This window comes from Saccostrea cucullata, unplaced genomic scaffold, assembly GCF_032062105.1.
Source record: "Saccostrea cucullata isolate Sc308-1 unplaced genomic scaffold, CSIRO_AGI_Scuc_v1 ctg1951, whole genome shotgun sequence".
Lineage (NCBI taxonomy): Eukaryota > Metazoa > Mollusca > Bivalvia > Ostreida > Ostreidae > Saccostrea > Saccostrea cuccullata.
This window is the reverse complement of record NW_026924737.1, coordinates 139,126-165,326: the sequence shown is the minus strand read 5'-3', so window position 1 is coordinate 165,326 and position 26,201 is coordinate 139,126. Positions and strand designations below refer to the sequence as shown.

At 36.0% G+C, this 26,201-nt stretch overlaps 4 protein-coding genes across 4 annotated transcripts; 3 read left to right on the top strand and 1 right to left on the bottom strand.

Annotated features, from left to right (window-relative positions):
- Positions 1-1,770: 1,770 nt before the first annotated feature.
- LOC134267174 (perlucin-like protein) lies at positions 1,771-5,527 on the top strand. Its single transcript, XM_062749392.1, has 5 exons — positions 1,771-2,078; positions 3,749-3,849; positions 4,475-4,577; positions 4,735-4,951; positions 5,457-5,527. Exons 1-5 carry the CDS (start codon positions 2,042-2,044, stop codon positions 5,491-5,493), a joined length of 495 nt encoding a protein of 164 aa, XP_062605376.1. The 5' UTR covers positions 1,771-2,041; the 3' UTR covers positions 5,494-5,527.
- Positions 5,528-10,615: 5,088 nt separating this feature from the next.
- On the top strand, positions 10,616-12,455 carry LOC134267171 (perlucin-like protein). The gene is made up of 5 exons (XM_062749390.1): positions 10,616-10,692; positions 10,986-11,101; positions 11,204-11,300; positions 11,733-11,949; positions 12,330-12,455. The coding sequence occupies exons 1-5, from the start codon at positions 10,659-10,661 to the stop codon at positions 12,355-12,357; spliced, it is 492 nt and encodes a 163-aa protein (XP_062605374.1). The 5' UTR covers positions 10,616-10,658; the 3' UTR covers positions 12,358-12,455.
- A 524-nt stretch (positions 12,456-12,979) lies between these two features.
- On the top strand, positions 12,980-25,883 carry LOC134267180 (uncharacterized). Its single transcript, XM_062749398.1, has 4 exons — positions 12,980-13,052; positions 13,150-13,376; positions 14,195-14,372; positions 23,990-25,883. Exons 2-4 carry the CDS (start codon positions 13,208-13,210, stop codon positions 24,078-24,080), a joined length of 438 nt encoding a protein of 145 aa, XP_062605382.1. The 5' UTR covers positions 12,980-13,052; positions 13,150-13,207; the 3' UTR covers positions 24,081-25,883.
- On the bottom strand, positions 17,114-20,647 carry LOC134267179 (leucine-rich repeat-containing protein 56-like). The gene is made up of 4 exons (XM_062749397.1): positions 19,631-20,647; positions 19,018-19,502; positions 18,615-18,792; positions 17,114-18,276 (listed from the first exon to the last, which is right to left on the bottom strand). The coding sequence occupies exons 1-4, from the start codon at positions 20,457-20,459 to the stop codon at positions 17,771-17,773; spliced, it is 1,998 nt and encodes a 665-aa protein (XP_062605381.1). The 5' UTR covers positions 20,460-20,647; the 3' UTR covers positions 17,114-17,770.
- Positions 25,884-26,201: the final 318 nt, after the last annotated feature.

The following is a 26,201-nucleotide window of genomic DNA, read 5'->3' as shown; positions in this document are numbered from 1 at the left end:
CCATGTATAAGAATGGTGCTACAGGTGCTATCACCCATGAAGTATCTGTCCATGTATAAGAATGGTGCTACAGGTGCTATAACCCAAGAAGTATCTGTCCATGTATAAGAATGTTGCTACAGGTGCTATCACCCATGAAGTATCTGTCCATGTATAAGAATGGTGCTACAGGTGCTATCAGACATGAGAGGTCTGTCCATGTATAAGAATAGTGCTTTTAGCCATGAAGGGTCTGTCCATGTATATGATTAGGCTATAGGTGTTACCAGCAGTGAAGTATCTGTCCATGTATAAGAATGTTGCTACAGGTGCTATCACCCATGAAGTATCTGTCCATGTATAAGAATGGTCTGTCCATGCTATCACCCATGAAGTATCTGTCCATGTATAAGAATGGTGCTTCAGGTGCTATCACCCATGAAGTATCTGTCCATGTATAAGAATGGTGCTTCAGGTGCTATCACCCATGAAGTATCTGTCCCTGTATAAGAATGGTGCTTCAGGTGCTATCACCCATGAAGTATCTGTCCATGTATAAGAATGGTGCTTCAGGTGCTATCACCCATGAAGTATCTGTCCATGTCCATTTCTTATCTGAAGGGTATAAGAATGGTGCTATATATGGTGCTATCACCCATGAAGTATCTGTCCATGTATAAGAATGGTGCTACAGGTGCTATCAGACATGAGAGGTCTGTCCATGTATAAGAATAGTGCTATTAGCCATGAAGGGTCTGTCCATGTATATGATTAGGCTATAGGTGCTACCAGCAGTGAAGTATCTGTCCATGTATAAGAATGTTGCTACAGGTACTATCAGTCATGAAGGGTCTGTCCATGTATAAGAATAGTGTTACAGGTGCTATCAGCCATGAAGTATCTGTCCATGTATAAGAATGGTGCTACAGGTGCTATCAGACATGAGAGGTCTGTCCATGTATAAGAATAGTGCTATTAGCCATGAAGGGTCTGTCCATGTATATGATTAGGCTATAGGTGCTACCAGCAGTGAAGTATCTGTCCATGTATAAGAATGTTGCTACAGGTGCTATCAGTCATGAAGGGTCTGTCCATGTATAAGAATAGTGTTACAGGTGCTATCAGCCATGAAGGGTCTGTCCATGTATAAGAATAGTGCTATATGTGCATGGTGCTATCGGCCATGATGGGTCTATCCATGCATAAGAATGGTGTTAAAGGTGCTATCAGCCATGAAGGGTTTATGTATAAGAATAGTGCTATAGTTGGTGCTATCAGCCATGAAGGGTTTGTCCATGTATAAGTGCTACAGGTGCTATCTGAGTATTGAGTGGTCTGCGTATATGAATAGTGCCATCTTTAGGTTCTATCAGCATTAAAAATGGATTACCTGAAGAATGACCCAATACCGATAATCAGCCCTTAGGAATACTCTGACATTTGTATACAAAGGTCGGTCTAGATTTCTTATCTGTTTAATGATATAGTTCTATAATAAAATCGTGAGATATATTGACCAATATATATGAAATGTTTGATATCCACGATGAGCAAGCGCATTGCACAAGTATTAGAAGTGTTGGCTTAACTCTTTGGATTGGCTGTTTTGGATTTGAAACGGTGACAACTGGTGAAAACTGAATATTGTCGAAATTCATAAAAATCAACTTGATGAACCTCTGAAATTGGTTCCTGTTATACAGAGTAAATGCAATTATACAATTAAGTCAGGTCTAGTCTATTATACATGTAACTGTCCTTCGGCATTTTTAGCAGAATGTGTCGCACTCGCGTTCAAAAAATTAAAGGATTTGAAAATTCTGCAGTAAAAATTGTGTCGTATTTTCTTCTTGAGTAAAATTTATAAGCAAGAGACTGTTTGCGCCTTGTGTAACTAGTTATGTCCATCGGACATATGTACTGATTTTACGAAGGGTCGCCCATGGAAACCAAATCAGCCAATCAAAGAATTTTAGGCTGTGACTTCCAGAAGTTGATTTGAGACGTCACTGTGATCGCAAAATCTGGAACACAGTGCTTGTTATATCGAACATCAAATTAAATGTTGTGGTTACTGTTTTTGGCGTCCTTTCTCGAAGGTATGTTTTATGAAAAAATCAAACTTAAAACAAACCAGGTAATAATGAACATTGTCCTTGCAGTTGGCAGTTGTTAGGGTTCGATTCAAAATGCAGAAAGATTGCCTACCAGATATGATTATAATCATTTTCAAAAAACGTAGACTGTTTTTTTTTAAATTTTGTCAAATCATTAATTTTAGGAGTTTTTTTTTCTTTTCTATTTTTTTGGTAAAATGCAACTAGTTGAATTCGGTGTCTGACTACATAGGGAAGCGTTGATCGTCGAAAATGGACAGTGTACCTTGTCGTTTTTCTTCGACTAGGGTTGATTTAATGAGACATATGGAGATAACGAACAGTATTCAATTGCAAGATCAAAAGTCCATAAAACAATACAAAATAGGAGCAGAGCAACACGGACCTCCAAAACATCAGAGGTGGGATCAGGTGCCATGGAGGAGTGAGTCACTGATACTTTCTCAAGGGAGGCTTCCCTGTGCGTTTGTCTGTCTTAGTATCTTCTTCCTCAACGTCCTCTTAACTTTTGAACATTTGTGTACTTCATATGTGAATGCTTTCTCCTGGGTAACACCAGTTTTGACCCTCTGACCTTGTCCTAGTTATTTTTTCCACTTTTAATTAACTTTATCGGTGAAAAAAAAAAACGTTTAAAGGAGATGGGTGAACATGACGAGAGATAAGCCCAAAGCGCAACAAACATTAAGGTGAAAAATTAAATCTCAATTATATCAAAATTTTCCTTTATATTTCACCTAAGATTAAAGTATACTTTATGTAAAATCTCTACAACTTGCACAAATCTCATGAAGATTGAAGTTATTTGCCTATGAAATATTATACACACACGAAAGAGGACAAAACGAGTCATTTTTCCCACTATAACACTATTTTTCTATATGAGTGGGTCCTCTCTCCATTTTTTTGAAAGTTAATCCTCAAAGTTTGCGTATTTAAATATACATATTTTGGTTTCCAAAATTATGGAGCAATGACCCACTGTACCTTAAAAATATAATTCTATGACAGACATAACTTTCGTATCTTTTCAAGAAATACTTGAAGTTCCTTAAGTCAATGGTCATATCACAAACATGATTTAAATGCCACTTTTCATCAAGACTTGTGTAGCGTAGTCGTTAGCATGCTTGTCTCAATAGAGAATCTACTAACTCAGGATTTTCATTGCCAGGGTTCGAACCCAATGGATACCCATTATTTTCTTTATTATAACAAAATACATTTTAACTAAAAATTTTCCTCAAAACTTTTTGTTTATCATGATTTCATAAAAATCAATGATGAGAACTTTACTCTTAATACTAAATTTACAATTTGAATATGATTTTTATATATCTGAGACTAGTGGGCTTTCTGCACGCTAAGTTCACCCATCTCCTTGTTGGTGGTCGGGCTTTCGTATTTCACAAGTATATTCATTGACACGTCCTACACGTGGGTAAGAACATATTTAATCTTTTGACTTCGACCTTTGAGTTTAACTTTCATTTGAGAAGTTGAACCTTCGCCATACGTGCCATACGAGGGCATCAGTGTTTCATAAAGAGTTGTGAATTAATTTTTAATCTGCGAAGGAATCAACCAAACAGAACATATCCAACATTTAGGTAGATTTTAATTAATCCAGCGCCTATTTTTATTATTTCTAGGAGCTGTTTCTCAGACACAATGCCCCCATGGCTGGACGAAGTGGGGGATGTCATGTTACCTGTTTGTTACCCACGTACCTAACGACTGGACGGAATCTCAGGTCTGATTAATTAACTAATTAACAAGGTCCATCCGGGCTAGGCTGCTGAAAATAAGTGTCTGACTCACGTTTTTCTTTGGATACATACATGTACTAAAAATCCCCTTAATATGATGTGTCATTCTCTATATGATATTAAGAGAAACTACAGGTATATATATTTGATTACTGTGATGTGCGATATCAAAAACAAGATATATCATCATTTAGTACAATTCTCAGTTAACCTTGGACTCTCAGTTAGGCGTGACATTCTCGGCGTCTGTCAAATGGCGAGGAGATTTTCACTGGTTAAGAAGTTCATAACACCATGGAACTTTGAAATTTTGTTGACAACAATGAGTCAACTTAAGCCCCTCTTCTTTGCCGAAAGAGACTGACTTTTTTTTTTTTACACTCGTTGACATTGGCATGAATTCCAATCCCATGTATATTTCAACAATGTATGAAAGTTGAGTAAATTTCAGAGGCTAATTTTGTAACGTTGGGCATGGCACTCCTAATTATTAAATCTGAGGTTATCTGAAAAAATGTTCTGCCGATTTCCTTTTTATAGAAAGATGAATTTTAGTTATCTCTGTATATTATTCTAATAGTCCTATTTTGAGTATTTTTGTTGATGCAGTACTTCTGCCATATGTTACATTCTAAACTTGTGGAGATAGAGACGATGGAAGAGGACAACTTCCTCCAGTTACAGGCCATCAGGCACGTTCACGAAAATCAAAGTAAGCATGCCATTAGACATGTTCACAAAAATCCAGGTTAAGATGCAAGTCATTAGACATCCACGAAAATCCAGGTAAACATTTCTCCTTTTACAGAACTTTCAAATATTAAAAACACATGTATTACTTTAAGAATCAAACGTTTGCATTTTTCCAGAGACCTTTGGGTTTTGGATTGGAGGAACGGATGCCGTTGTAGAAGGCGAGTGGATGTGGATCACCTCTGGACAGAATTTTACTTACTCTAACTGGGCCCCGGGATTTCCTGATGATTATCGTAAAAACGAGGACTGTGCCCATCTCTTCAAGGCTGAACACTTTGAGTGGAATGATGAAGATTGTGACCACAGAATGAGCTTTATCTGTGAACTCACGTAATGAAAATTATGATACAATTATTGTTTAGTCACAAAATCTCCTTCAGTATGCTAATATATTGTTTCATTCGAGACACCACAGTTGTTTCACAATGCGATGAATATAGAGATAAAGGTAATTTAAAGGTAATAAGAATATAATTAATAATTATTAATACATGAGTATGCAGTAAGTATCCTCAAAATTAATGAACGTAAGCAAAATACTAGTAACAAATATTCGTTTTTCATACTAATTGTTAGGCCATTATTTACACATTTATTTTATTAACGGTTTTTCGATATTTTCCCATCATGACAAAGAGCATACAGCGGGAGTGGCCAGTAGTTAGAGGATGCTCACTCCTCCATGGCACCTGATCCCACCTCTTATGTTCTAGAGGTCCATGTTTGCTCTGCCTCTGATGGTATTGTTTGAATGGACTTTTGGGCTTGCATGCCGTTCGTTTTCTCCATATATTTTACGCTAAAGTACTAAGTATTTCATATTCTTTTTTCACAGACTGGAGGAAACCCCGCTTGTCGTCGTCGGAAAATGAGATAATGTGGGAAAAATAAAGAATGGAAAAACGTTCAATGTACTGAATGTCATTTTTAAAGCTGTACAAAAGATTAGACCCCCTATTAATAACAGTTTCTCTTTTGAGAAAAGGAAACTCGAAGCCAGGCTGGATATTGGTGCATTCTCTTAATTACCTTAAATTTAATCCACATGCATATGTAGGGTTAAATGTTATTTACACTAAACACAATACAGAATTAATATTTTTACAGTATTGGTTTACTTAACTTTTAATAATACCAACACAGTCAAAATGCCCAGATGACAGGTGCATGCACTGAAGAAATAAGCTAGAAGAAAAACGTTTGGTGATTTTTGACAGGATTAAAATATTTTGGAAATTATATTGGTAACTGCTATTAGATATAAAAAATAATCCCCATTTTTAATGGACTTGAAAAATGGCAAAACAAAGGTATCATTCAATGAAAAATGCAACATTTTTTTGCCTTTGGTTCAGACCTCTGTAGACCTCTTTTTGGGGAGTTGCCCGCGTGACGCAGTTGTTAGAGGGTCTGCTCTTGTTTCGCGAAGTAACGAGTTGATCCTCCCACTGTTGGACGTGGAGACAGAACCTTCGGATGAGACCTTATAAACCGAAAAAGATCCCTCTCTGCTCAATGGCCCTCAGTGCCGAGTATAGAAAAAAAATCGTAGCTCCCCACCGGCAAGTGGTTTCGAGAGTGAAAAATTCTCGAGAAGGACGTTAAACAATATACAATCAATCAATCTTTAGGGTGATATACAATACATGTACATCATTTAAATGCAATATCCCCCTGGACATCTGGAAGGAAATACTAGTATGTTTAAAGGATTACAAAGAGTAAGGGTCCTCTATTAAAAATGTGAAACTATGCACGACTCGCATACTAGTAGTTCTAGAATATTATATCTTAGTCACATGTACCCTGATATTGAAAATTGATTTTAGTTGTACCTTTAAAATTAGTTGTTTGTTGGACATTAAGAAAGCATAGTGTGTAAAGACAATGAACAGTGATCCATTATCAAATTGTAAAATTTTGGGTCCTTAAAACATGGGCTTTATTATTATGCAAAATAAGGTGAGTTAACATATTAAAATAATAATGAATTTAAAATTCAATCTATAAAAATAAGATGCCATATTCAAAGTTCTATATTGGGATAGGACATGAAGTTTGTCATGTAACCAATTATATACAGTAACACCTGAAGGAGTTTTCCACTTTTGACATCTGAAGATGGCCATCATTCTATTGATACTCAATTACTTAGGTCTGTCGTTCCATGAGGAACATATGCCATTGACAACAGTCCTCCAACGAACTCGATTCTTGCCTGCTTTCACTGCATCATGCCAAAACATGCCCTAAGCCTTAGTTCTGACTCCGAGTCACGCCTCCAGGTGATTGGTGGAGGACGTCCCCTCTTTCTTTTGATTTGTGGATTCCATATCAGGTCCTGGCTTTTGATGCTGGATGTGTGTCTGATACAGCCCCACTTCCTTTGTCTGATTTGTATTTCCATTGGTTCCTGTCCTGCTTTCTTTCATAGTTTGTCATTTGAGATCCCTTCAGGCCATAGGATGTTGAAGATGCGCCTGAGAAAGGTTTTGTAAAATGTTTGGATTTTCTTCCAGGTGTTGTTTCAATATCAAAGTCCATAAAACAATACAAAATAGGAGCATCTCTGTACCATACAATATTACTTGTGTGCATGATCGGGAAATAACGGAAAAATCCGTCGTCAATTCAGTGTATGAATAATGAACTAACAATAAGTATGAAAAACGTCAATCAGCATTTGACTCAGTGTACCATACAATAGTACTTTGCATTAGAGTTGAGGATCTGCAGTTTGGAAGTAATGCAGATATTCTTTGAAGCCCGGATGTTCTTAAACATGCTAAATGCAGTTTTCGCCTTGCCAACTTTAGACTTGATGTCATGGACTATGCCACCCTGTCTGTCCATCACACTCCTCAGGTAGATGAAGGACTCAACTTCTCTGATGAGCTTACCACCAAATGTGACTGGTGTTCTGACAGTGCTGTTCATCAATTCTGTTTTCTTCAAATTTATTTCAAGTCCCGTTCCTGCTGATGTTTTTGCAAGGCGAGTTGTTTTCAATGAATCTGACTGTGTTTGTGCAAAAGGAGAGCCAGGTCGTCGGCAATGTAGATCGTCAAGTTGCGTCAGGAGTGTCTACTGTATACCTTTGTTCCTGTCTGATGTGGTAGTCCTCATGATTCAGTCAATGACCAACAAAGAGAAAGAGTGACAGCAAACATCCATGTCGACCTGTCTTCATGCCTTTGTAGGTGTTTTGAATCAGGGAGACAAGCTTCTTCTTGGGTATTCCACAGTGCTTCAATACCTTCCACAACTGTCGAATGCTTTCTCACAGTTGATGAAGTTGACAAAGAGCGGGGATTTCCACTTAAGTATTTGTTCAATGATGATACACAGACTGGCTATCCAGTCAGCTCATGATCTGTTGGCTCTAAAACCAGCCTGCTGGTAACGGTTTTTGGGTCGACTGCCTCTCTTATCCTCTAGAGATGGATTCTGTTAAGGATCTTGCATTCACTGACTGGAGCATGATCCCCCTGTATAACTGCAGTTCCTCATATCTCCCTTCATGGCAGCTTAAAAAGGATGCTTCTTTCAATTCTTCCAGCATGTTCCATTCCTCCTAGATCTTCTTGAAGAGGTGGTATAGGATGTCAACAGCTGATGCTTTATCAGTCTGATTGCTTCTGCTGGTATCTCCTCATGCCCTGCCGCTTTTCCATTCTTAATAATAGCTCTCCTGATCTCTGTCTTTGTTGGCTTGTTTTTCTGGTGTTCATCCTTAAATAGCTCTTCAAAGTGTTCTACCTACCTCTTCAATTGTTTGTCTGTTGTTGTGAGAGGTTTCCCATTCTTGTCCTTCACTAGCTTTACTGTCTGCTGAAACTTGTAGGAGAGCTTCTTTGTGATCATATAAGTTCTCTCAAGTTTCAATATCCCGCTGTTGTTTCAGTTTTTTTTGGACAGTTTGTCAATGTAATCCCGTTTACTTATCATGATGCTTTTCTTAACTTCATCTATGGCTGCGTAGTCCTCTTGAACTTTTGCTTATCCGGTTTCCTCATGGAGAGACCCACACCTTGTGTTGAGTCTTTCTTCTACCTAGGACTTCCTCACACGTGCCTTGCCACATTTCCTTGATGGGCTGCCAGTGGGTTTTTATGTTAGTATTATTGTTTTCTAGCTGGTCTTGTAGCAGTGGAATCTGTTGGGTAATCTGAGGTGGAATGCTGTCTTCACATCCTTTGTTTTGAGGACACTCCAGTTGTACCGTGTCCTCTTGTTTATCATGTTGTTGAACTTCTTGATGCGTTGCCTAAATGCCGTCATCACCAGATGGTAGTGTGATGAAATGTCTGTTTCTCTCATCACCTTGACATCTTTCCATGCTCATCGAAATTTTATGTTGATGCAAATATGATTAATCTGGTTTTCTGTAATATGGTCAAGGGATCTCTTTGTAGCCTTGTGAATCCGTTTATTAGGGAAGATTCTTCCTCCTATTACAAGCTGGTTTAGGGAGCATGGGTCTGCAAATCTCTCGCCATTCTCATTCATGTAGCCCAGTCTTTGTGCGCCCATGACTTCATTGCCAGTGTTATCAGTTCAGTTCTTGGCACTGAGGTCGAGTATTTTCATTTCTTTCTTCCCCGTTTTATCTAAGACTGTCTGTAGTTGCAAATGAAAGGCGTCTTTTTATCATCAGCGTCATTGGTGGAAGTAAAATAATGGATGATGTTGAATTGGATCGTGTTTTACTTGGTATTGAACTTGCTTGTAATTATCCGGGAGTTGAAAGGTTTCCATCCGATAAGAGCACGTTCTGCCTCCAGGGATAGCATCGGGCCTACAACTTAGGTTTGGAGGGCTACCCCCTCGATGTGTCCTGATTACATCAGTCTTTCCCCGGTGGTCAGCCTCAGCTGTCCTGTCTGTAGCCCCCTCGTCTCACTCAGTCTTAGGAGACAAATGTTGTAGTGCTTCATCTCCTTTGCTACCTATGCTGTTCTTTCTGCTTATACATTGTTCTTGTGTTCCAAGTAGCGAATCTGGTTGTTTTCCTGGGTGACGGAAAGGAAGTCAGCTCTGCAGGTTCCGTTCGGCTTTCATTGTAAAGCATCACAGTTCCCCTTGAAGTAGGCCCAATCTGGCCCAGGTTATGTTGGTTTTGGCTTGTTGTTGATGCTGTCGTTTATCCTCATGTTCCTAATATATGGTTTGAGCGAAAAAAACTGATTGACTGATGAGTAACAAGCATTTTATAAGCATGGTTGTTGGCCCTGTGCAAACCTCTAGTAATCCCGGGGAAAGATGGTTTGATTTTGGAGTTTTGGTCTTTCTATTCAGTTTTATATCAGTATTTCCTTCACCTAGCCCTTTCCATAAGTTGGTATGGCCGCAAGGCAGCGGAGTTTTGGAATCAGAGTTTTCTTCTTCTTAGATGAGCAATCCTTAGATGAGCAATCCTCCCAGACTGATGAACCCCATCTATCTAAAGCACAGGTTTTCAGGCGCCATGTAACTCGCCCTCATACCTTCTCCAGTGGTAGCGGTTCCGCTGTACTTGTTGAAAGCCATACGAGCAGGCTAGGAATTGGTCTTGATTGTCGGAGGCTAGTTGAGGCGCACGCCATTAGGAGCATGTTATAGACAAGGGCATCGTATCCACATTGCCAGTCCTTGGCTTTGCAAACCTTTGGAACTATCATTCCATTGATACAAGATTTGAATTAGTCATATTAAAAACAGTTTGAATTTAGGACAATTGAAAAAGGGTATCCTTAATTCCTGATTTCTCTGATATATTAAAAAAGACCCTGTAAAATATAAAACAAAAATAGTGTTACTCCCCTTTGAGCGCTTCTTTTGAAATATAAATATACATATACTGATGAACATATATATAATTAGACTGATATGGATAAGACCTAAATTAATCTACTACATCAATGAAGATAAGTCATTAAGTAGGACTCTGTTAGCTTTCGTTGGTATTCATTGACCCACATATTTTAATAATGCTTATCTTGTGTTAACCTACATAATTACATGTGTAGACAGAGTGAGAAATGGTCAATTCCTGATCATGTTTTGGATATTCTTCACTACCTTCATAGCTGGTAAATAATCGCATAAGTAATATAGTTTTATATTTATACAATGAAGGAGAAAAAAGAGTGTATGTTTTATTGCAGTAAATTTTTACTCTATGTCCTTTACTATATCATAAGAATATATAAGTGTATGAGTTTAATGTAAATTTGTATATGCAAGAGAAATTAACGCCCTTTATAAATACTAGTAAATAGATGCAATATTTATATAAGATATTCGTAAGCTCGCTACATCTCAGATAAGTTAGCCGTATTATACATGTATACCGTCTACAAATCGGAATCTCCCATTGATTCAGGTGCACTGGCACAGCCAGACTTTGGATTCGGGAACTGTCCACACGGCTGGCTGAGAAATAGTTCGTCATGTTACCTTTTTGTTACACACGTCGATAACGACTGGACGGAATCAGAGGTAAGAGGATTCAAAATGTTCACTTTTCCCACATTTCTATTTTGAAATTTGACTATTCAGATTTTTGTCCTGAAATATCATTAATACCGATCCTCTCTTCAGTACTTCTGTAGCATGTTGGGAGCCAAACTGGTTGAAATTGAGACAGAGGAGGAGAACAATTATATTCGGAGCCATGCACGGACAGCACACCAGCACAGTAAAACTATAATTCATTTACATGTATCTTTAAAGAATATTTATATACTGACACTCTACATCTCTTATTTTATATTTCTGTTAGACACATGTATATATTTGAGATTTCCCCACAACGACAAAAATGAGGTTGCCTTTATACATTACCTATATGAGAACAAGAGGAAGTGTTTTGTGAGTGTAGTGCTCATAGTACCTCTAGTTCCTATTTAATTAAAATGAAACTTGCACATATGATTGCAGAATAATTGCAGAACTGTTTTGCTAATCAAACTTGAAAGAATGTGTCAAATACGACAAAGAAGGTACCTGTATGACCAAAGGCTGTCTCTTTCTTTGTCTTGCAAAACTGTTCATCTCCATGCCGTATTATCCTAAAGCATCATATTTAAGCACACTTTACAAAACACCCTGACTGAGAGGTATCTTACAGAGCAGTCCGGGTTCTGGATCGGGGGCACGGACGCCGTGGTGGAGGGGGAGTGGATCTGGATGAAGTCCCAGACGCCCTTCTCGTACACGGACTGGGCGCGGAACTTCCCGGACGATTACGAGAGTAATGAAGACTGTGCCCACATGTGGTCCGAGGTCGACTTCTCCTGGAACGATTCACATTGTGACGAGAGAATGAATTTCATCTGTGAAAAAGAGTAAGTTTCTTAGGAAAAAAATCCATCTTTGAATGGAAATATAGTATCACTGAAATAATTTTACCATCAAACGATATCAATATCAAAGAAATGTTTTATGAACATTAATCAATTGATATCAATTTTATCAAAAGAAATTTTGGGTGTGTAAAAAAAGTAATAATTTTCTTGCTTCAAAAATGTCCTGTTATGAACATAAATATATGGAGCTAGAAGCACTGTTAAAGATATACATCCCAAATGTAATAATAATTTAAAATTAAAAAGTTCATTTTGATATTAAAAACACCACAGAGTAAAACACTAATTTTCTTTCTTGGTTAAAAGTTGATGTCCTTCAAATGCACTGCATGAGATTACCCTTCTTTATTTATCTCTAGATTGGAAGAAACGCTAGTCATTGGATAAAGATGGCCACAAAAAGAGGAAATGGACTTGGATGATTTTCTTAGTCGATTAAAAGGATTTGTTGTTTCAAAATGCTTGTTAATTTTAGTCAATACATTTTCCGCATCTAGAGACTCAGAGGGGGGAATTCGGGGGTTGAACACCCCTTTATTTTTGCAGAGAGAGAGAGAGAGAGAGAGAGAGAGAGAGAGAGAGAGAGAGATGTAAAGTAGATATGTTTACGCTCAATCTCTGCCTTTCCTGCTTGGTAGATAGAGTTTTGCTTATTGCCTTCCTCCGTGTACCTTCTTGCATAACCCCAGCCCCGGGCCTCGACCACCCTCACGAAACATGAATGAAAAATTTTACATGACTTTGGGGATCCCTTGTAGATTTTCCGTAATATTTACATAATATTCAAAGAGAAATTCAGAAATTCTTTTTACAGAAATTTCACTTTCGTAATTTTACTCTTTCTACAGATAGGACTACAATGTACAAAAGAAACGTTTTTCTACACACTGGTTAATGATTTCAACCAACACTTATGACAAATATGGATAAATATTATGAATATTGTTATTTGTACCATAAAAATAAATTTTATTCCATCGAGATCGGAATCCACAAAAATAGTAATCGATCCAAGAAAGGTAACTCTGCGATGTAAACAAATCAAGAGAACGGATTTTAAAAAAGGCTAATTTTACCTACAGGTAAAATTTTCCATGTTCGATGAATTTTTAAATGCTTTTTTATTTAACATTTGTTTATCTGTGGTATTTTAAAAACCTCATTTCGTACATCGTCAAGGTCATACACGATAGATACAGAGGCTGGCACTTTTTAAAACATCATCTAATAATCAAAGATGCCAGATTCTGCAACAGAGCCTTGGTCATTGGAGAGTTCCACGCAAAATCTGCCTACAACAAATGTCAGTTCATTCCTTTCTTCAGCTTTAAACAAAGTGGTGTCTCAGACAACAGGAATCTTCACAAATGATTCCAGCACAGCATCAACACCTGGCATTACAACAGGTACATAAATACACCCTCTGAAACATGACAGGTAAATACATGTTTACACCCACGGAAGCACAGCAGGTAAATACACCCTAAGAAGCATGCCAGGTTAGTAAACAAGGTAAATACATTGACAGAAGCACAACGTTAACAGGAAAATACACTCTCGGAAACACAACTGGTACTGGGAAATACAATTAACAGGTAAATACTCCCTCGAAAGACTGTCCCAAGACACAGTTAGATTATTCTAACTAAATGGATTTAAACAACCCCTGACAGGTAACATGTTATATATTCTCTTACTACAAAATCAAGACAGCGATTTCCTATATATTTTTTTTTTTTTTTTTTTAAATATATTATGTTTATTCACCAATCAAGGGCCCACGGGGGGCATGAACAATTATTACAAAATGATAACTTGATTACAATTCTATATTAAGGATAATGTAACATGACTAGTGATTAAGTTTGACATTGAGAAGTGCATCACCACACTGGATCAAAAGCATAGAAACCATAGAATGATAAAAGAAAACACAATTATGAAATCACAAGCAAATTTTATTTATATACAGGGTCCTGCTTGGTCCTTCTCAAAATTTTTAAATAACCAAATCTTTTGCCCAGGAAAAAAAAAATGAAAAGAAAAATTCACTGATGCAAGATATAATAAAAGTGATATACTTCTCAATTATAAATTAAAAAAAAAAATCATAGTCAAACACTTAATGATAACATGATCATGATATGATATTTGAATAATAAGGTATTTTGTAAATATAATTTTAAAAAATAAATTGAGCTCATTTTCTTTTAAAAATGTCTAGATTCCCTTCAAACCTCGACCCCCTGGATGCCCGCCCAGAGAACGCCCCACCCGCTGACCGGGAAGGACCACACGGTGCTGGTGACCCTGATCGTGATGGGGATCATCGTACCCTCCGTGTTCGTGTTTGTCATCGTGTCCATTTGCTACAGACAGAAAAAGATGATACGACAAAGAAGGTTAGTCCTGAAAACAAATAGCCTGAAGTTAAAGGTTCTAGATAAAAACATAGGGCACTGCTCTACTTCTTAATCATATATAGCTATTAAAAAATGTGATATTGAAACACATACAGTGTCAAACTTGTGAGAGTAAAGACACAAAATGTACATGTAAGCCACAATTTCAATCATTTGCTAGGTGTTTGTTAATTTAATTGTAACCATAAAAGTGACATTGAAATATGAAAACTGAGTAAATTGATTCCTGGTGATATAATCTTACTATCCATTTCATTTGGATTGCAGGGGTTTAAATTTTCCTGAGACATACAATTTTCTAAGAACTGCTAAACTCATGAAATACATTAGACTACATTAAATTAATAATCCACTGGCCAATAAAACCAAACCTTAATGATTGATAACCCTGTTTACTCATCATATCATATGCATGACTCTTTTTCTATCATGCCATCAAATTAATGCTGTCAGACTGGAGCTTTAAATTTTGTTCAAATTATGACAGTGTTGGGGATGTAGGGGGACCACAGTGTAAGTTCAAACTTAAAGGGTAAAAAAGCCACAATTAGTCAAAGAAATATTTAAGCATCATTACTTTTCAATACTGAACTGTTTTCTGCTTTTATCCTAGCCACATTGCTCAGTTGGGCAATGTGGTCCATGGGCCTCTTTTTTTTTTCGTTCTGCTTTAATATTAATACTGACCAGGGATTTTCCACTACCCTGTGTAGGGCCGAATATGGGCCCCATTCCCAATATGCGCGTTTCGAGATTGTAACTCTCCTGCGATAGAGGCGCAAAAAAGTATCGATTTCAGCATGGAGGTGGGACAGTTTGTTTATGTACAAACGTGCATAAATAAATGAACGATGTTTATGGCTTTTAAAATTTATCTAATGTTATAGAAAGATAAAAATGTTAAGCAGTGATGCATTTATGATTTTATCAAGCTCAATTGTATATATTTACATATCTACTTTCAATTATAGGATACTTGAAAACGAAATAAACGTCGTGGTCTTTATAAAAAGTAAATGACTTTCTTGATTGTACAAACACTCTTTAAAAGGTTAGTGGGTTTTTTGAAGTTATAATAAGGTAAAAAATCAATGTGTCATTTAGATTGCCGATATATGTAATGATCAGATTCATGTTTACCGTATTTATCAGAGGTCCATATATCTCTTCCCTCGTCTGAAAAGTCTCACATCCACTGAATTTTCTTTTTGGTTCCGATTTGTTTTGCTTTAAAAAATGACTACTTTAATTCGGTTATTCTTGAGTTGAACAGTGCATCCTTACAATTATTTAGTTACGATAAACCAGTATATCGATGATGCGATATATCCAATAATAAATATCTGTCCCACCTGTTTGTTTACGCGGCAACAAAACTCCCCTCCTCAACGAAAGAGCGCACCAAGGAAGATAATCTTGAAACTTGCGTATTGCAAATTTCTTCCATTTTTCCCAAAAATGAACAGCATGTGTTCAATTTTTGAATGCACAAAACTCCACAAAGTAAACTTGATCAAAATTCATGTAAAACAAACATGGTCAGGTTTGAAATCTGAATGATATGAACAAAATTTTAGGAAACTTGAGTAAAACTTCATAATAATTAATCTATTCTCTAAATAATAGTTCTGAATGATGATGTAAAAATCAATTATAAGTGTTTATTTCTTGAAAAATATCATGCAATAAAAATTCCCAAAAAGTGATAAAATGTCGTTAAATTCCCAATTGTAAGGGCCTGGGCCCCATTCCCAAAATGGTGTGGAAAATCCCTGACTGACCCAATGGACATTGGTAGGTGACAATTAGCTAGTCCACCCATAAGCTTCAAATCCCAACCTCAGACTAACATATTTTTTAACCTCTGGATTGTTTTTGAGTTCCTTACTCTTCCAGTGCAGTGTTCAGATATTGTAGTCTAAAATGTTTCAAATATTTTAGACAAGATTCTTTTAGGTAAAATGTGTAGCTAAGATCCATGAGAAACAATTTTCACAAAGACAACAGTTTACTGTAAACCTAATTGAAAAAGATTTTTTCAGAAAATCATTAGAAAGACATTATGTATGTGGAGTGGGGCCTTAATTATCCAAGACATGATCAATCCAGACACTCCACCTTCTGAATGAAAATTATTTGAAATAATTTATGAATATAAAGCTTGTTTTAGTTGTTTACAAGCAATATTTTAAACAATTTGCTATAGAATACAAGTGTCTGGATTAACAACATTTCCATAAGACTCAGCTTGTCTTTTATTGTTTTTTCAGATACAATTGTTTTCTAAGTTCGCTGAGAGAAAAACATGAAATGATAAGCATTGTTTATTGTGAAAAAATACAATCTACATATGCATTGTGAAAAAAAGAGAAAATCATTGAAAACAAAAAGCCTTTTCAACTCAATAAATTAAATGCAAATAATTCGTAACACACAGACATATCTTGATCCTGAAAAAACATGCGACAAGCATTTTGATACAAAATGAATTTTACATTCTACTCAGATGTTCAAATTACATACATATATTTTAATAACTTAAACAATTGAAATCATGGTAGAGAAAATTCTTTTCAAAGTACACATGTCAAGATTCTAGCATCTACTCTTGTTGTTTTTGTTGATGGAATTTATAAATTCTGGGACTCTTAAAGATATTGGAATGGAAAATATATTATGAATAATAAACCTTCAGCCACGGTCTGATACAGGGGATGTAATATATAGGTTTGAGTACATCCCTTTTGTTGAGGAAATTTGATGCATTAAGATAAATATAAAAAATGATGTAAATATCAGTCAGTAAATAAAAAAAAAAAGTTCTCACACAAGATCACTACAGTTTCCATGACAATATCTAAAAATTAGACTGAAAAATATAGTAAATACTGATCATTCTGATATATAAACATAAATCTGCAAATTAAGCAAAAGGCCTTCTCTGTAACATGGAATGAATTTGGTTTGCATCTGCTTGCTGCAATAAAGATCACCAGTGAGTGACCTTGGTTTTGTATTTCTATGGACAATTACGTTTGGTTGACACTAAGGTGTTGCTAGATCTTATCAACAACTTGACAGAGATTTACATGTACACTGTTTTCGTTGAAACTTTTGCTTATCTGTGCCCAATATGTCAAGAAAAAATAAAATTTAAGTATTTTTACCCTTTTGGAGTTTAACCATCACTAAAGACACCTTTGACCCATTTATCCTTTCTGTTGACTTTCAAATTGAACATACTATAATAATTTGAATACAGTTCTCTCTGTCTATAAAACACTGCTCAACAAATGAAAGACAATAAGTTTAGAAACCAGAACCAAGTTTGCTTTCCATCGAAATATTCTTTTCCTAAAGCTGAATGGACTCCTCCTTCACTTTGGAAAGCTTGGTTTAGAAGGAAGTGTAGGAACCTGAGGCAGCTGTCTGCGGACCTGTGACAGGACAGCTCTAGCAGTGAAGGGACGATTTTGCAGCACGGGTCGATCCACAGAGGCAGACGGTCCAATCACTGGAGATCCCGACTCGGGGCTTTGTAGGCTAGTTCTTTTTGCTGGGACAGTCATACTTTTACTCATCAGGTTCCTACCCACGGCAGATGGAGGGGGGACTCGGGGCATGATAGGGCCGTCTGGAGACGACCTTCCCAGGGGTTTGATGGGTGGACAGGGGCGGTGGGGGTTCAGGGCGTGGTTCTCCAGCCGCGACTTTAACTGGATGCTCTCGGGGGTATCTGGTGGTTCCTCTGGCTCCTCCCTCTTGCTGTCTGTGGTCAGTCCCTCCATCTTTAGAACCTCAATTATCCCCTCCTGGAACTCTCTCGGTGGAGGCTCACGGATCTGTCCCAACATCTTAGGTGGGGTTGGGGGTGGTGGGAGATCTATTCATGATTGAATAAAAATAATTTGACTTGATTTTTTTTACAAGGTTGACAATTTTTTTAAATAACTGTTAAAATTTTATTAACTTAAATCAATTTAAATTATTATTTAATTTAAAATGATCATTTAAACCATTTTACCAGTCGTCACTCAGGACATGCTCATTTATTCAACTTGTTCAACAAAAATTTCCCTAAAATATATTAATAAAATGTTCATATGCTACTTTCATGTTGTCTTTTTGTGGTGTGTAATGTATTCATATTTTTAAAAAAATTAAAAAAGTCTTTTGTGATACATGTGCAGGATAATAGTCTAATAACAAGAAATGAGGTACCCAGTAATGGACTTGAAGTGACAGATTCCCCTTTACTGGAGGGTCGGTCAGCACTAATTGGTCGGTCACTGTCGTCCAGAGGAGTGAAGCTAGATGCCAGGTCCCCAGTGTCTTCTTCATCAGATATCTCCTCATCACTGGATACACTCACCGCATCATCGTGATCAATTACTAACACCTAAACAAATGAAGGAAAATTTTACTGGAAAAGAATTCGCATCAAAAATGTGTCATTTCAAGCAGCATTTAATCTTTTGGGACTCCAGTTTTTCTTTTATTCTTAGAAGTCTAATTTCTTCAGCAATTACATTAATACATGTGTAATGAACCTCTGCTAACAAATTTATCATAGCTTCAATGAAAGTGATAAAAAAAGCAAAATTTAGAACATGAATCTGCCGACCTGAGGAGCCTTTTCTATCTTGATCTTCTCCATGATTTTTTCGTGATGTTGTTTCCATTCCTTTAGTTCAGCCACGATATCAGCCCTCTCCTTGTCGTCATCAGGAACAGGGTCATAGGTGTGCTCAGGCTTGTGTAGGAATTGTGGGAACAGTTTTAGACCTGTTGATTCAGTTTTGGGTTCACTACCAGGATTTATTTTCCTGCGAGAGAAGAGAGCTTTGGATGGATTTCCACAAACAACTTTTCCCATAGTGAGTTCACTGGAGGCATCCTCTGTTATATTTTTCTCCTCATTTTCTTCCTTGTTGGGCTTTTCTGCGGTGAGTGGCCTTACATTCCCTCCAGAAGTTGTTGCTGGTCTCCGTGATGCTGTCAGAGGTCGGAATCCAGAGGAAGGTCGGAGAGCAGAACCTGGTCGGTATCCAGTGGTCGGCCGAAGGGAGGCAGTGCCAGGTCGTCCTGTGCTTTCTGTATGGCTTGCCTCTACAAATATTTTACAGCTTCAATGCATTGAAATGAAATCAGGATTTTAATCTGATACGTGACATCATGAACTGACTTTGTCACACACACTTTTAAAGCTACTTTTATTTTCTCTAGAAGTTACTCACCTGAAGAATCTAGACTTTCTGTTGAACCTCCTATTCCTACATCTTTCTGTAATTCCTCCAAATATGCCCAGTCATCATCGAAAATGTTCTTCTTTTTTGAAGGAGATGGGTCAGAATTTAATGGTTCTTCATCTAAAATTCTGAGATGAGGTATAATTTTCTTAACTGTCCACCTGTAGTCATAATCATCTGTCTCGTAACTGTCTGGTGTAGGTAACACACACACAGGATTCCCTTCCAGTGTTAGACTGGATAAATTTGAACACATAGCAAGGTAATGAATTTGTTGGGTATCATCTATGTTATTTCCTTCTAGATCTAAAATCTGTAAAGAGTCCAGCATGCTTAGAGCACTTATATCACAGATCTCATTATATGATAAATATAGTTCTTTTAGACTCAGCATAGATGAAATTCCATCCAACTCGTTTAGGCCACATCTGGACATCCATAAAACTGTGACATTCCGTAAACTGGAGCCCAAGTCTCGGATACATGGGATGTTGCTGTTTGACAGTTTAAGTTGAGTGAGGTTTGGTAATAAGGAACCAAAGTTTCCCAAGCTTGTTTCTTTTGTATCAACTTTAAGTTCCAGTCGACGAATATCTTCTAAATTGTCAACTCCTGTGAGGAGTCTTAATTTGCCTGGGGAAAGATATTGTTCTAATAAGAGATCACTGTCCTCTAAAACTACAGGATCTGGGTTTACTCTTGTTTCCTTAAATTCTGTAATTTGTACTCCCCTCGCTAAGGCACTAGTAGGTCGGCTATCTAAAGCGGAGCTCATCATTTGAAGCCTATGATAAATACTGTCTTGTACAACGGCCATTTAAAGAAGTAGTAAAGCGCAGCTAAGCTAACTCCATGTGAAGTTAACTTCTTATTTCAAATTCATAAAAAGTATTTCCTTCATTAGAAGTAATATTACAGTTAAAATGTTCTTCTATACCTGTATTATTTCACAAAAAACACATTCAGTCTATGCCCGTTGTGACGGACGCAAAGTCGCCATGTTGGTATTTTTTGTGATTAATAGGGAAAACCGATTCCGTACTGATCCGGATAAAGAAATCGTACCGACTCCGTCACGTCACTAAAAATATTTTGTGGATATTGAAATGGTTCTTGTGTAATATTTTATTGGATAAAATTATCATTTTTTTTATTTTTAAGCATAGATTAAAACCTTTTACATATATTTTTTTATACATGATAAAACTCACAAGTCCAGTTACACTGATGATAAATGTGTAAAACATAAATCTTATACGTCCGAGATATTTTTTTAAAAAGTAAATGTTCATGGTAACTGTAAATTCTTTTCCGCTGTATTTCAAATAAAAAAAAAATACAATTTTGCACTAATTAGTTAGGACTTGATCTGAAACGTAACAACTTGTCTAAAGTTACACCACTCTTCAAAGTGACCTTGTGCGTTTAATGTATTGATTTTGGGATTTAAATCAAATCGTCGGTTAAATATGAGTCAGTTATTTACTTATGATAGGGTTCATTATTTAAAAATAGCTCAAATAACGTTTTCCCATTCATACTGGGGTATTTCCTAGTCCGAAATATCTGACGTTTTCTTGGCTTTTTTAAAAACTTTTTTAATTTTAATTTTATTCTCATTGTAATATTCCATATTCTTGATTGATTGATTACTTCTGCTATGAGTGATGTAAACATCCCCACCCCTTGCAAACACACAGACAGACAAACCCCCTTACAAGGACACTCGAAAGACTGAATAAAATTAATAACGGGCTGTTATATTGTTTTACTCATTTTAAAGATGAGGGATATATTGATCAATGTTTTATTTTCTTGTTATATATTTAGACTTTAGAGTATTATAATTACAAGTAATTTGAAAAGAAACCATATGCCCAAATTTGGAAACAAAATTTTAAGAATTTCAGGCTAAAATGTACCTTCAAGGTCAAATAATATTTTAATCTATAATTTAGTGTTTTACATGAATGGCTTTTCTAGATTAGTGTCCAAGTTAAATTTGGAGTTATTCCTCTTACCCCCTTGTAGTGAATGCCAATGAATATCCACGTACATATACATTTATAGGGAAATTAAAGAAATTTAGAACCAACCAAACACTTCATAGTTCAATATTCTGAAGCTGTTCTTAGAACAGTCTCTGCATGGCCGATTATCACTCTTATACATGTACGCTCATTCTGAAGTAAAATATAGTGAACAAATATTAAAGATATTGTCTTTTAGCTCTACTGGTCAGGAACCAGAAAAGCTTATGTGATAGTAAGGTGTCCGTTGTCCGTCTGTCTGCCTTTCTGTCTTTAAACAATTTTTAAAAATGCTATTCGATTCCTCTTGTATAGTTTTGGTCTGATTTCATTTTAACTTAGCACACAAGTAGACCACAGGCTGAAGTGTGGACCCCCCTCCAATGAAAAAAAAAAATATAAAAGCCTATAATTTCTCAACAATAAAAGATTTTCCCATTGAAAGCAGATTGTACTTTTTGTTACGTTTAGAGATTGGCCACGTACGCTATAATAAATTTTCTTTATTATACCGTACGTGGCCAATCTCTAAACGTAAGAAAAAGTACAATCTGCTTTCATAGAACGACATATAGGTATCATAGATGGGAAAATCTTTTATTGTTGAGAAAGTACAGTATAGGCTTTTATATTTTTTTTTCATTGGAAGGGGGGGGGATCCGCACTTAAGGTGCCTGTGAGTAGACTACATTAAGATACAAGTACACACCTGGTAATTCTGTATATCAATTTTTGATTTCGACGAACAGTGTTGCCATGATTGCTTAAATAGATTTTTAGGTCACCTGAGTAAAGGAGTTATTGCTATCCGTTTTCGTCTGTCGTCGTGCGTTAACATCTGAACATTTTCAGCTGCTTCTCTTCAACCACTCAACCAATTTCAATCAATTTTGACATAAAGCATCTTTGTGTGAAGGGGAACAACAATTGTGAATTTCATGGTCCCTGCCCCCCCCCCCCCCCCTTGGGTCTGAGGGGTGGGGCCAAAACCCTAAAAAGTTTTAAGAAATAAACTAACCAAATACATAGTTACATACACTGTATGTTTGTTGAATAAGACTGCCTCTTCCAGAATTGTGAATTTCATGGCCCCAGGGACAGGGGTTCTGGTGTTAGGGAGGGGCTTTATTGATTATATAGTGAAAATGAATTAATTCTTTTAAGATCTTCTCCTCTGCTCTTGGGTTTATACCAGTGAACTATGTACATAGTTATGATGATGAAGGATGCGTCTGGATGCCTCTTCCAGATTTGTGAATTTCAGGGCTCTTGGGTCAGGGATTTTGGTGTGAGAGATGGGCTCTTCAATGATTATATAGTGAAAATGCATTTATTCTTTGAAAAACTTTTCCTTTGCTCCTGGGTATTATGCCAATTATCTAAAAATCATATTAATAATGATGTAAGGTGCCTCTTCCAAACTGGTTAATTTCAGGACCCCTTGGTCAGGGGTACTTAGGGTTTGGGAGGGGTACATAGTCTGAAAATAAATTAATGCTTTGAAATCTGCTCTTTGGTATTAATCAGCCATTTATGATGAAATAAAATTTATATAAAATTTCCAAAATTTTGAAATTGTGGCCCCAGGGTCAGTGTTTCCTGTGGGGTTGGGTGCACAACTGGTTATAAAGTGGAAATCATCTTTGTTACTTTGGGTATATATTAAGTAACCAAAGTAAGCAAGTGAAATGCATAATTATGATAAGCAATGGTGCATCTTTTAAAATTGTGAATTTCGTGGGCTTTGGTTTAAAACGCGAACCAATTCAATTGTTGGAAAGTTGTTATAAATGATACTCATGTGACCTATAAGGCCCGTGGGCCTCTTGTTAAAAAATACTTTCAAAATGCTAAGATAGACAATTCTTTATCGACTTTTGATGAACGGGGTTGCCGTGGTTACTAAAAATAGAAATTTCTTTGAAATACATTCAAAACTCAACTTTTCTTTCAGTTTTGGTCTGATTTCAATGTAACTTGACACACAAGTACACTACACTAAGGTGTACAGAATTCTGTTTATCGATTTTTTTTATTTTGATGAACGATGTTTGTAATTAATGATCGAAATTTTCTGTGAAATTTCATTTAAAAGGCTCTTATTCCTACAGTTTAAGTGTGATTGCAATTTTTCCACGAAAAGAGACTAAATCAAGGATCCTAGTTATATTTATTGCTGTTGCAAAGTTTCAATTCCAATTTCTACTTTTCTCTTCCTTTGTTATATATACAAAGCAGTATAGAGCTACAGTCTCGACAGAGACTTCTGGTTGAGACTTGATGGTTATTTTGATTTGATAAATTTTTCCTACTTTAGAGAACAAATGCTACTTCGAAACCAGCAGGATTTTGCAATGGATGAGTTACCATATTCCATGCGGGCTACACTGGCCTCCGGAAAGTTATGACCCGAATAAAAGGAGGAAACATTTGTCAAATGAACATACTTCAATGTATTCCGTCGTTGTGAATCAATTTTCTGCAATTTTTGCAATTCCAAGTTCATGCTTTATTAAATATTATGTTCAATGAATTAGATGTTGTAAGTTTATATTTAAAAAAAGAACAACTTTTTTTATTTATTGAGGATGTTGTGCCTTACAAAGATACCCATGTCCGACGAATAAACAAATTACAGATTTTTGAAACAAATAATAGAAGAAACGCATTACAGTTATTGAGTCTTTAGAACATGTAAAAGGGAGAGAGAAAGGTAGCTCCGTTGATTGTTACAACTGAAAAGAAATGAAAGCAATTGTAATTTGTTTCTATCAGTTTATGTTGCTGAATCATATGTGGTTTTAATGCTTGTACAAAAGTGCTTTGAAAACTCTGACAGTCCATGGGTCTCACCCAATTGCAGAATTTATGTAATGTTTATACATATGTTTGATTTAAGATGCGATAACTTGAGGGCTTCGGCATTGTGCACATATTTTGTTCTCAAGATCAGACAAAGATGGCGTGTGGCGTTTGATACATGCATCTTGATCTGATAAGTGTTTGTATTACATGACATTGATTGATGTATTGATAGATTTATCACAACGTTGATTTCAAATCAAATTGAAGAAGCCAAATATTTTTTTTTTATTGTATCCTATTCACTCCCAATAACCTGTTGAAAGATAGGAAAAATATAAGAAATGCACACACAAGAAGTACAAGTTATATTTACATTTTATATCACTACTAATGAATGCTATTTTTTTTTTTTTAAAAGATCATTGTCATTCGTTAGGATTTTTACTAGGGTTCATTTATATTTATTAATTTCATTAAATCATTACCTAATTTTCAAGTCTATACATATGATGTACTTATATCATACTGTATTTGATTTAGATTATATTTTTTCTGCGTCTAGTTACTAGACTAGTATCCATGACATTTTAAAGTGCAATTTCGCTGATCGAGTACTGGTTAATATCTTAATTCTTTGCAAACAAAATTACTCGATAGAAGTTTTCTGTTTGCTCCCTTACAATACACTCCTCGTTCATCAATTTTTCTGTCCAATTTTTGCAATGTGCCATATATGATGTTGGTTTATGAATTCGATTTTATATAGGAATCATACGTTTATTTTTGTGTATACGTATACAATTGAAAACAAATCTATTGTTCAGTTCTACGAATTCATTGAGTGCTTACATGCAACAGCTATTTCTTCAGATTGAAATTCCCTTGGAAATTAAGTTTGATGTTGCTGTTTTTAAGACTCCAGGGTTCAAAGTTTGAGCTAATACATGGACTAGAATGTGTAATGCAATTTATTGAAATTAAAGAGTTTTGGGGGGACTATAAGTAAGTACATTATATTCTTATATACTTTTAGAATGTATATTTACATATTATAATGTAAATATATAATATATTTGCCAAATTGATCGAATTATAAATTGGCAATTTTTACATATTGTAATGATGAAGTTATAATCAAGTAAAACTGGTATTTTAAGTTGTTAATGGCATCCTTGATTACTTTCCATAATTTATTAATGAATCCACTGAGGATTAAAAAAAATTCCAGGTTATTGCATGTACATTATTCCTTTGTTGTATTGCTGTTTTCTTTGAAGTTCAATACATAATTAAAATGTTTATGGTTGTCACGTTTGTCGAATGATTATTATTACTTTAATAAAACAATATTGCTAAACTTTTAGTAAATTGATGATATGAAATTAAATCGAAGTTGTGAATTTTTATTTTGGCGTCATTGATCATAGTTTAAGTTTTAACCGGAAACTGTTTCTACCAAGGCTTGTGATTGGCTGATAGGTGCACGGCCACTGGCATGCGCTGAGGAGGTCCCTTGTCAAATCGCTATCCGATATGGGGACTGCCAAACACTTGAAAAACACTTTATTTGAAGTACAGGGTCCCATTTTTAGTAACGAAACTTCCGACAATTTGCGCTGGAAAATACCCATAGTGTTTTTTTTCAAATTTAAAATCTTATTTAATAATTTCATGCTTTCATTATTTATCTCTGATCTAAATAAAATGAAAATACACATCGTGTT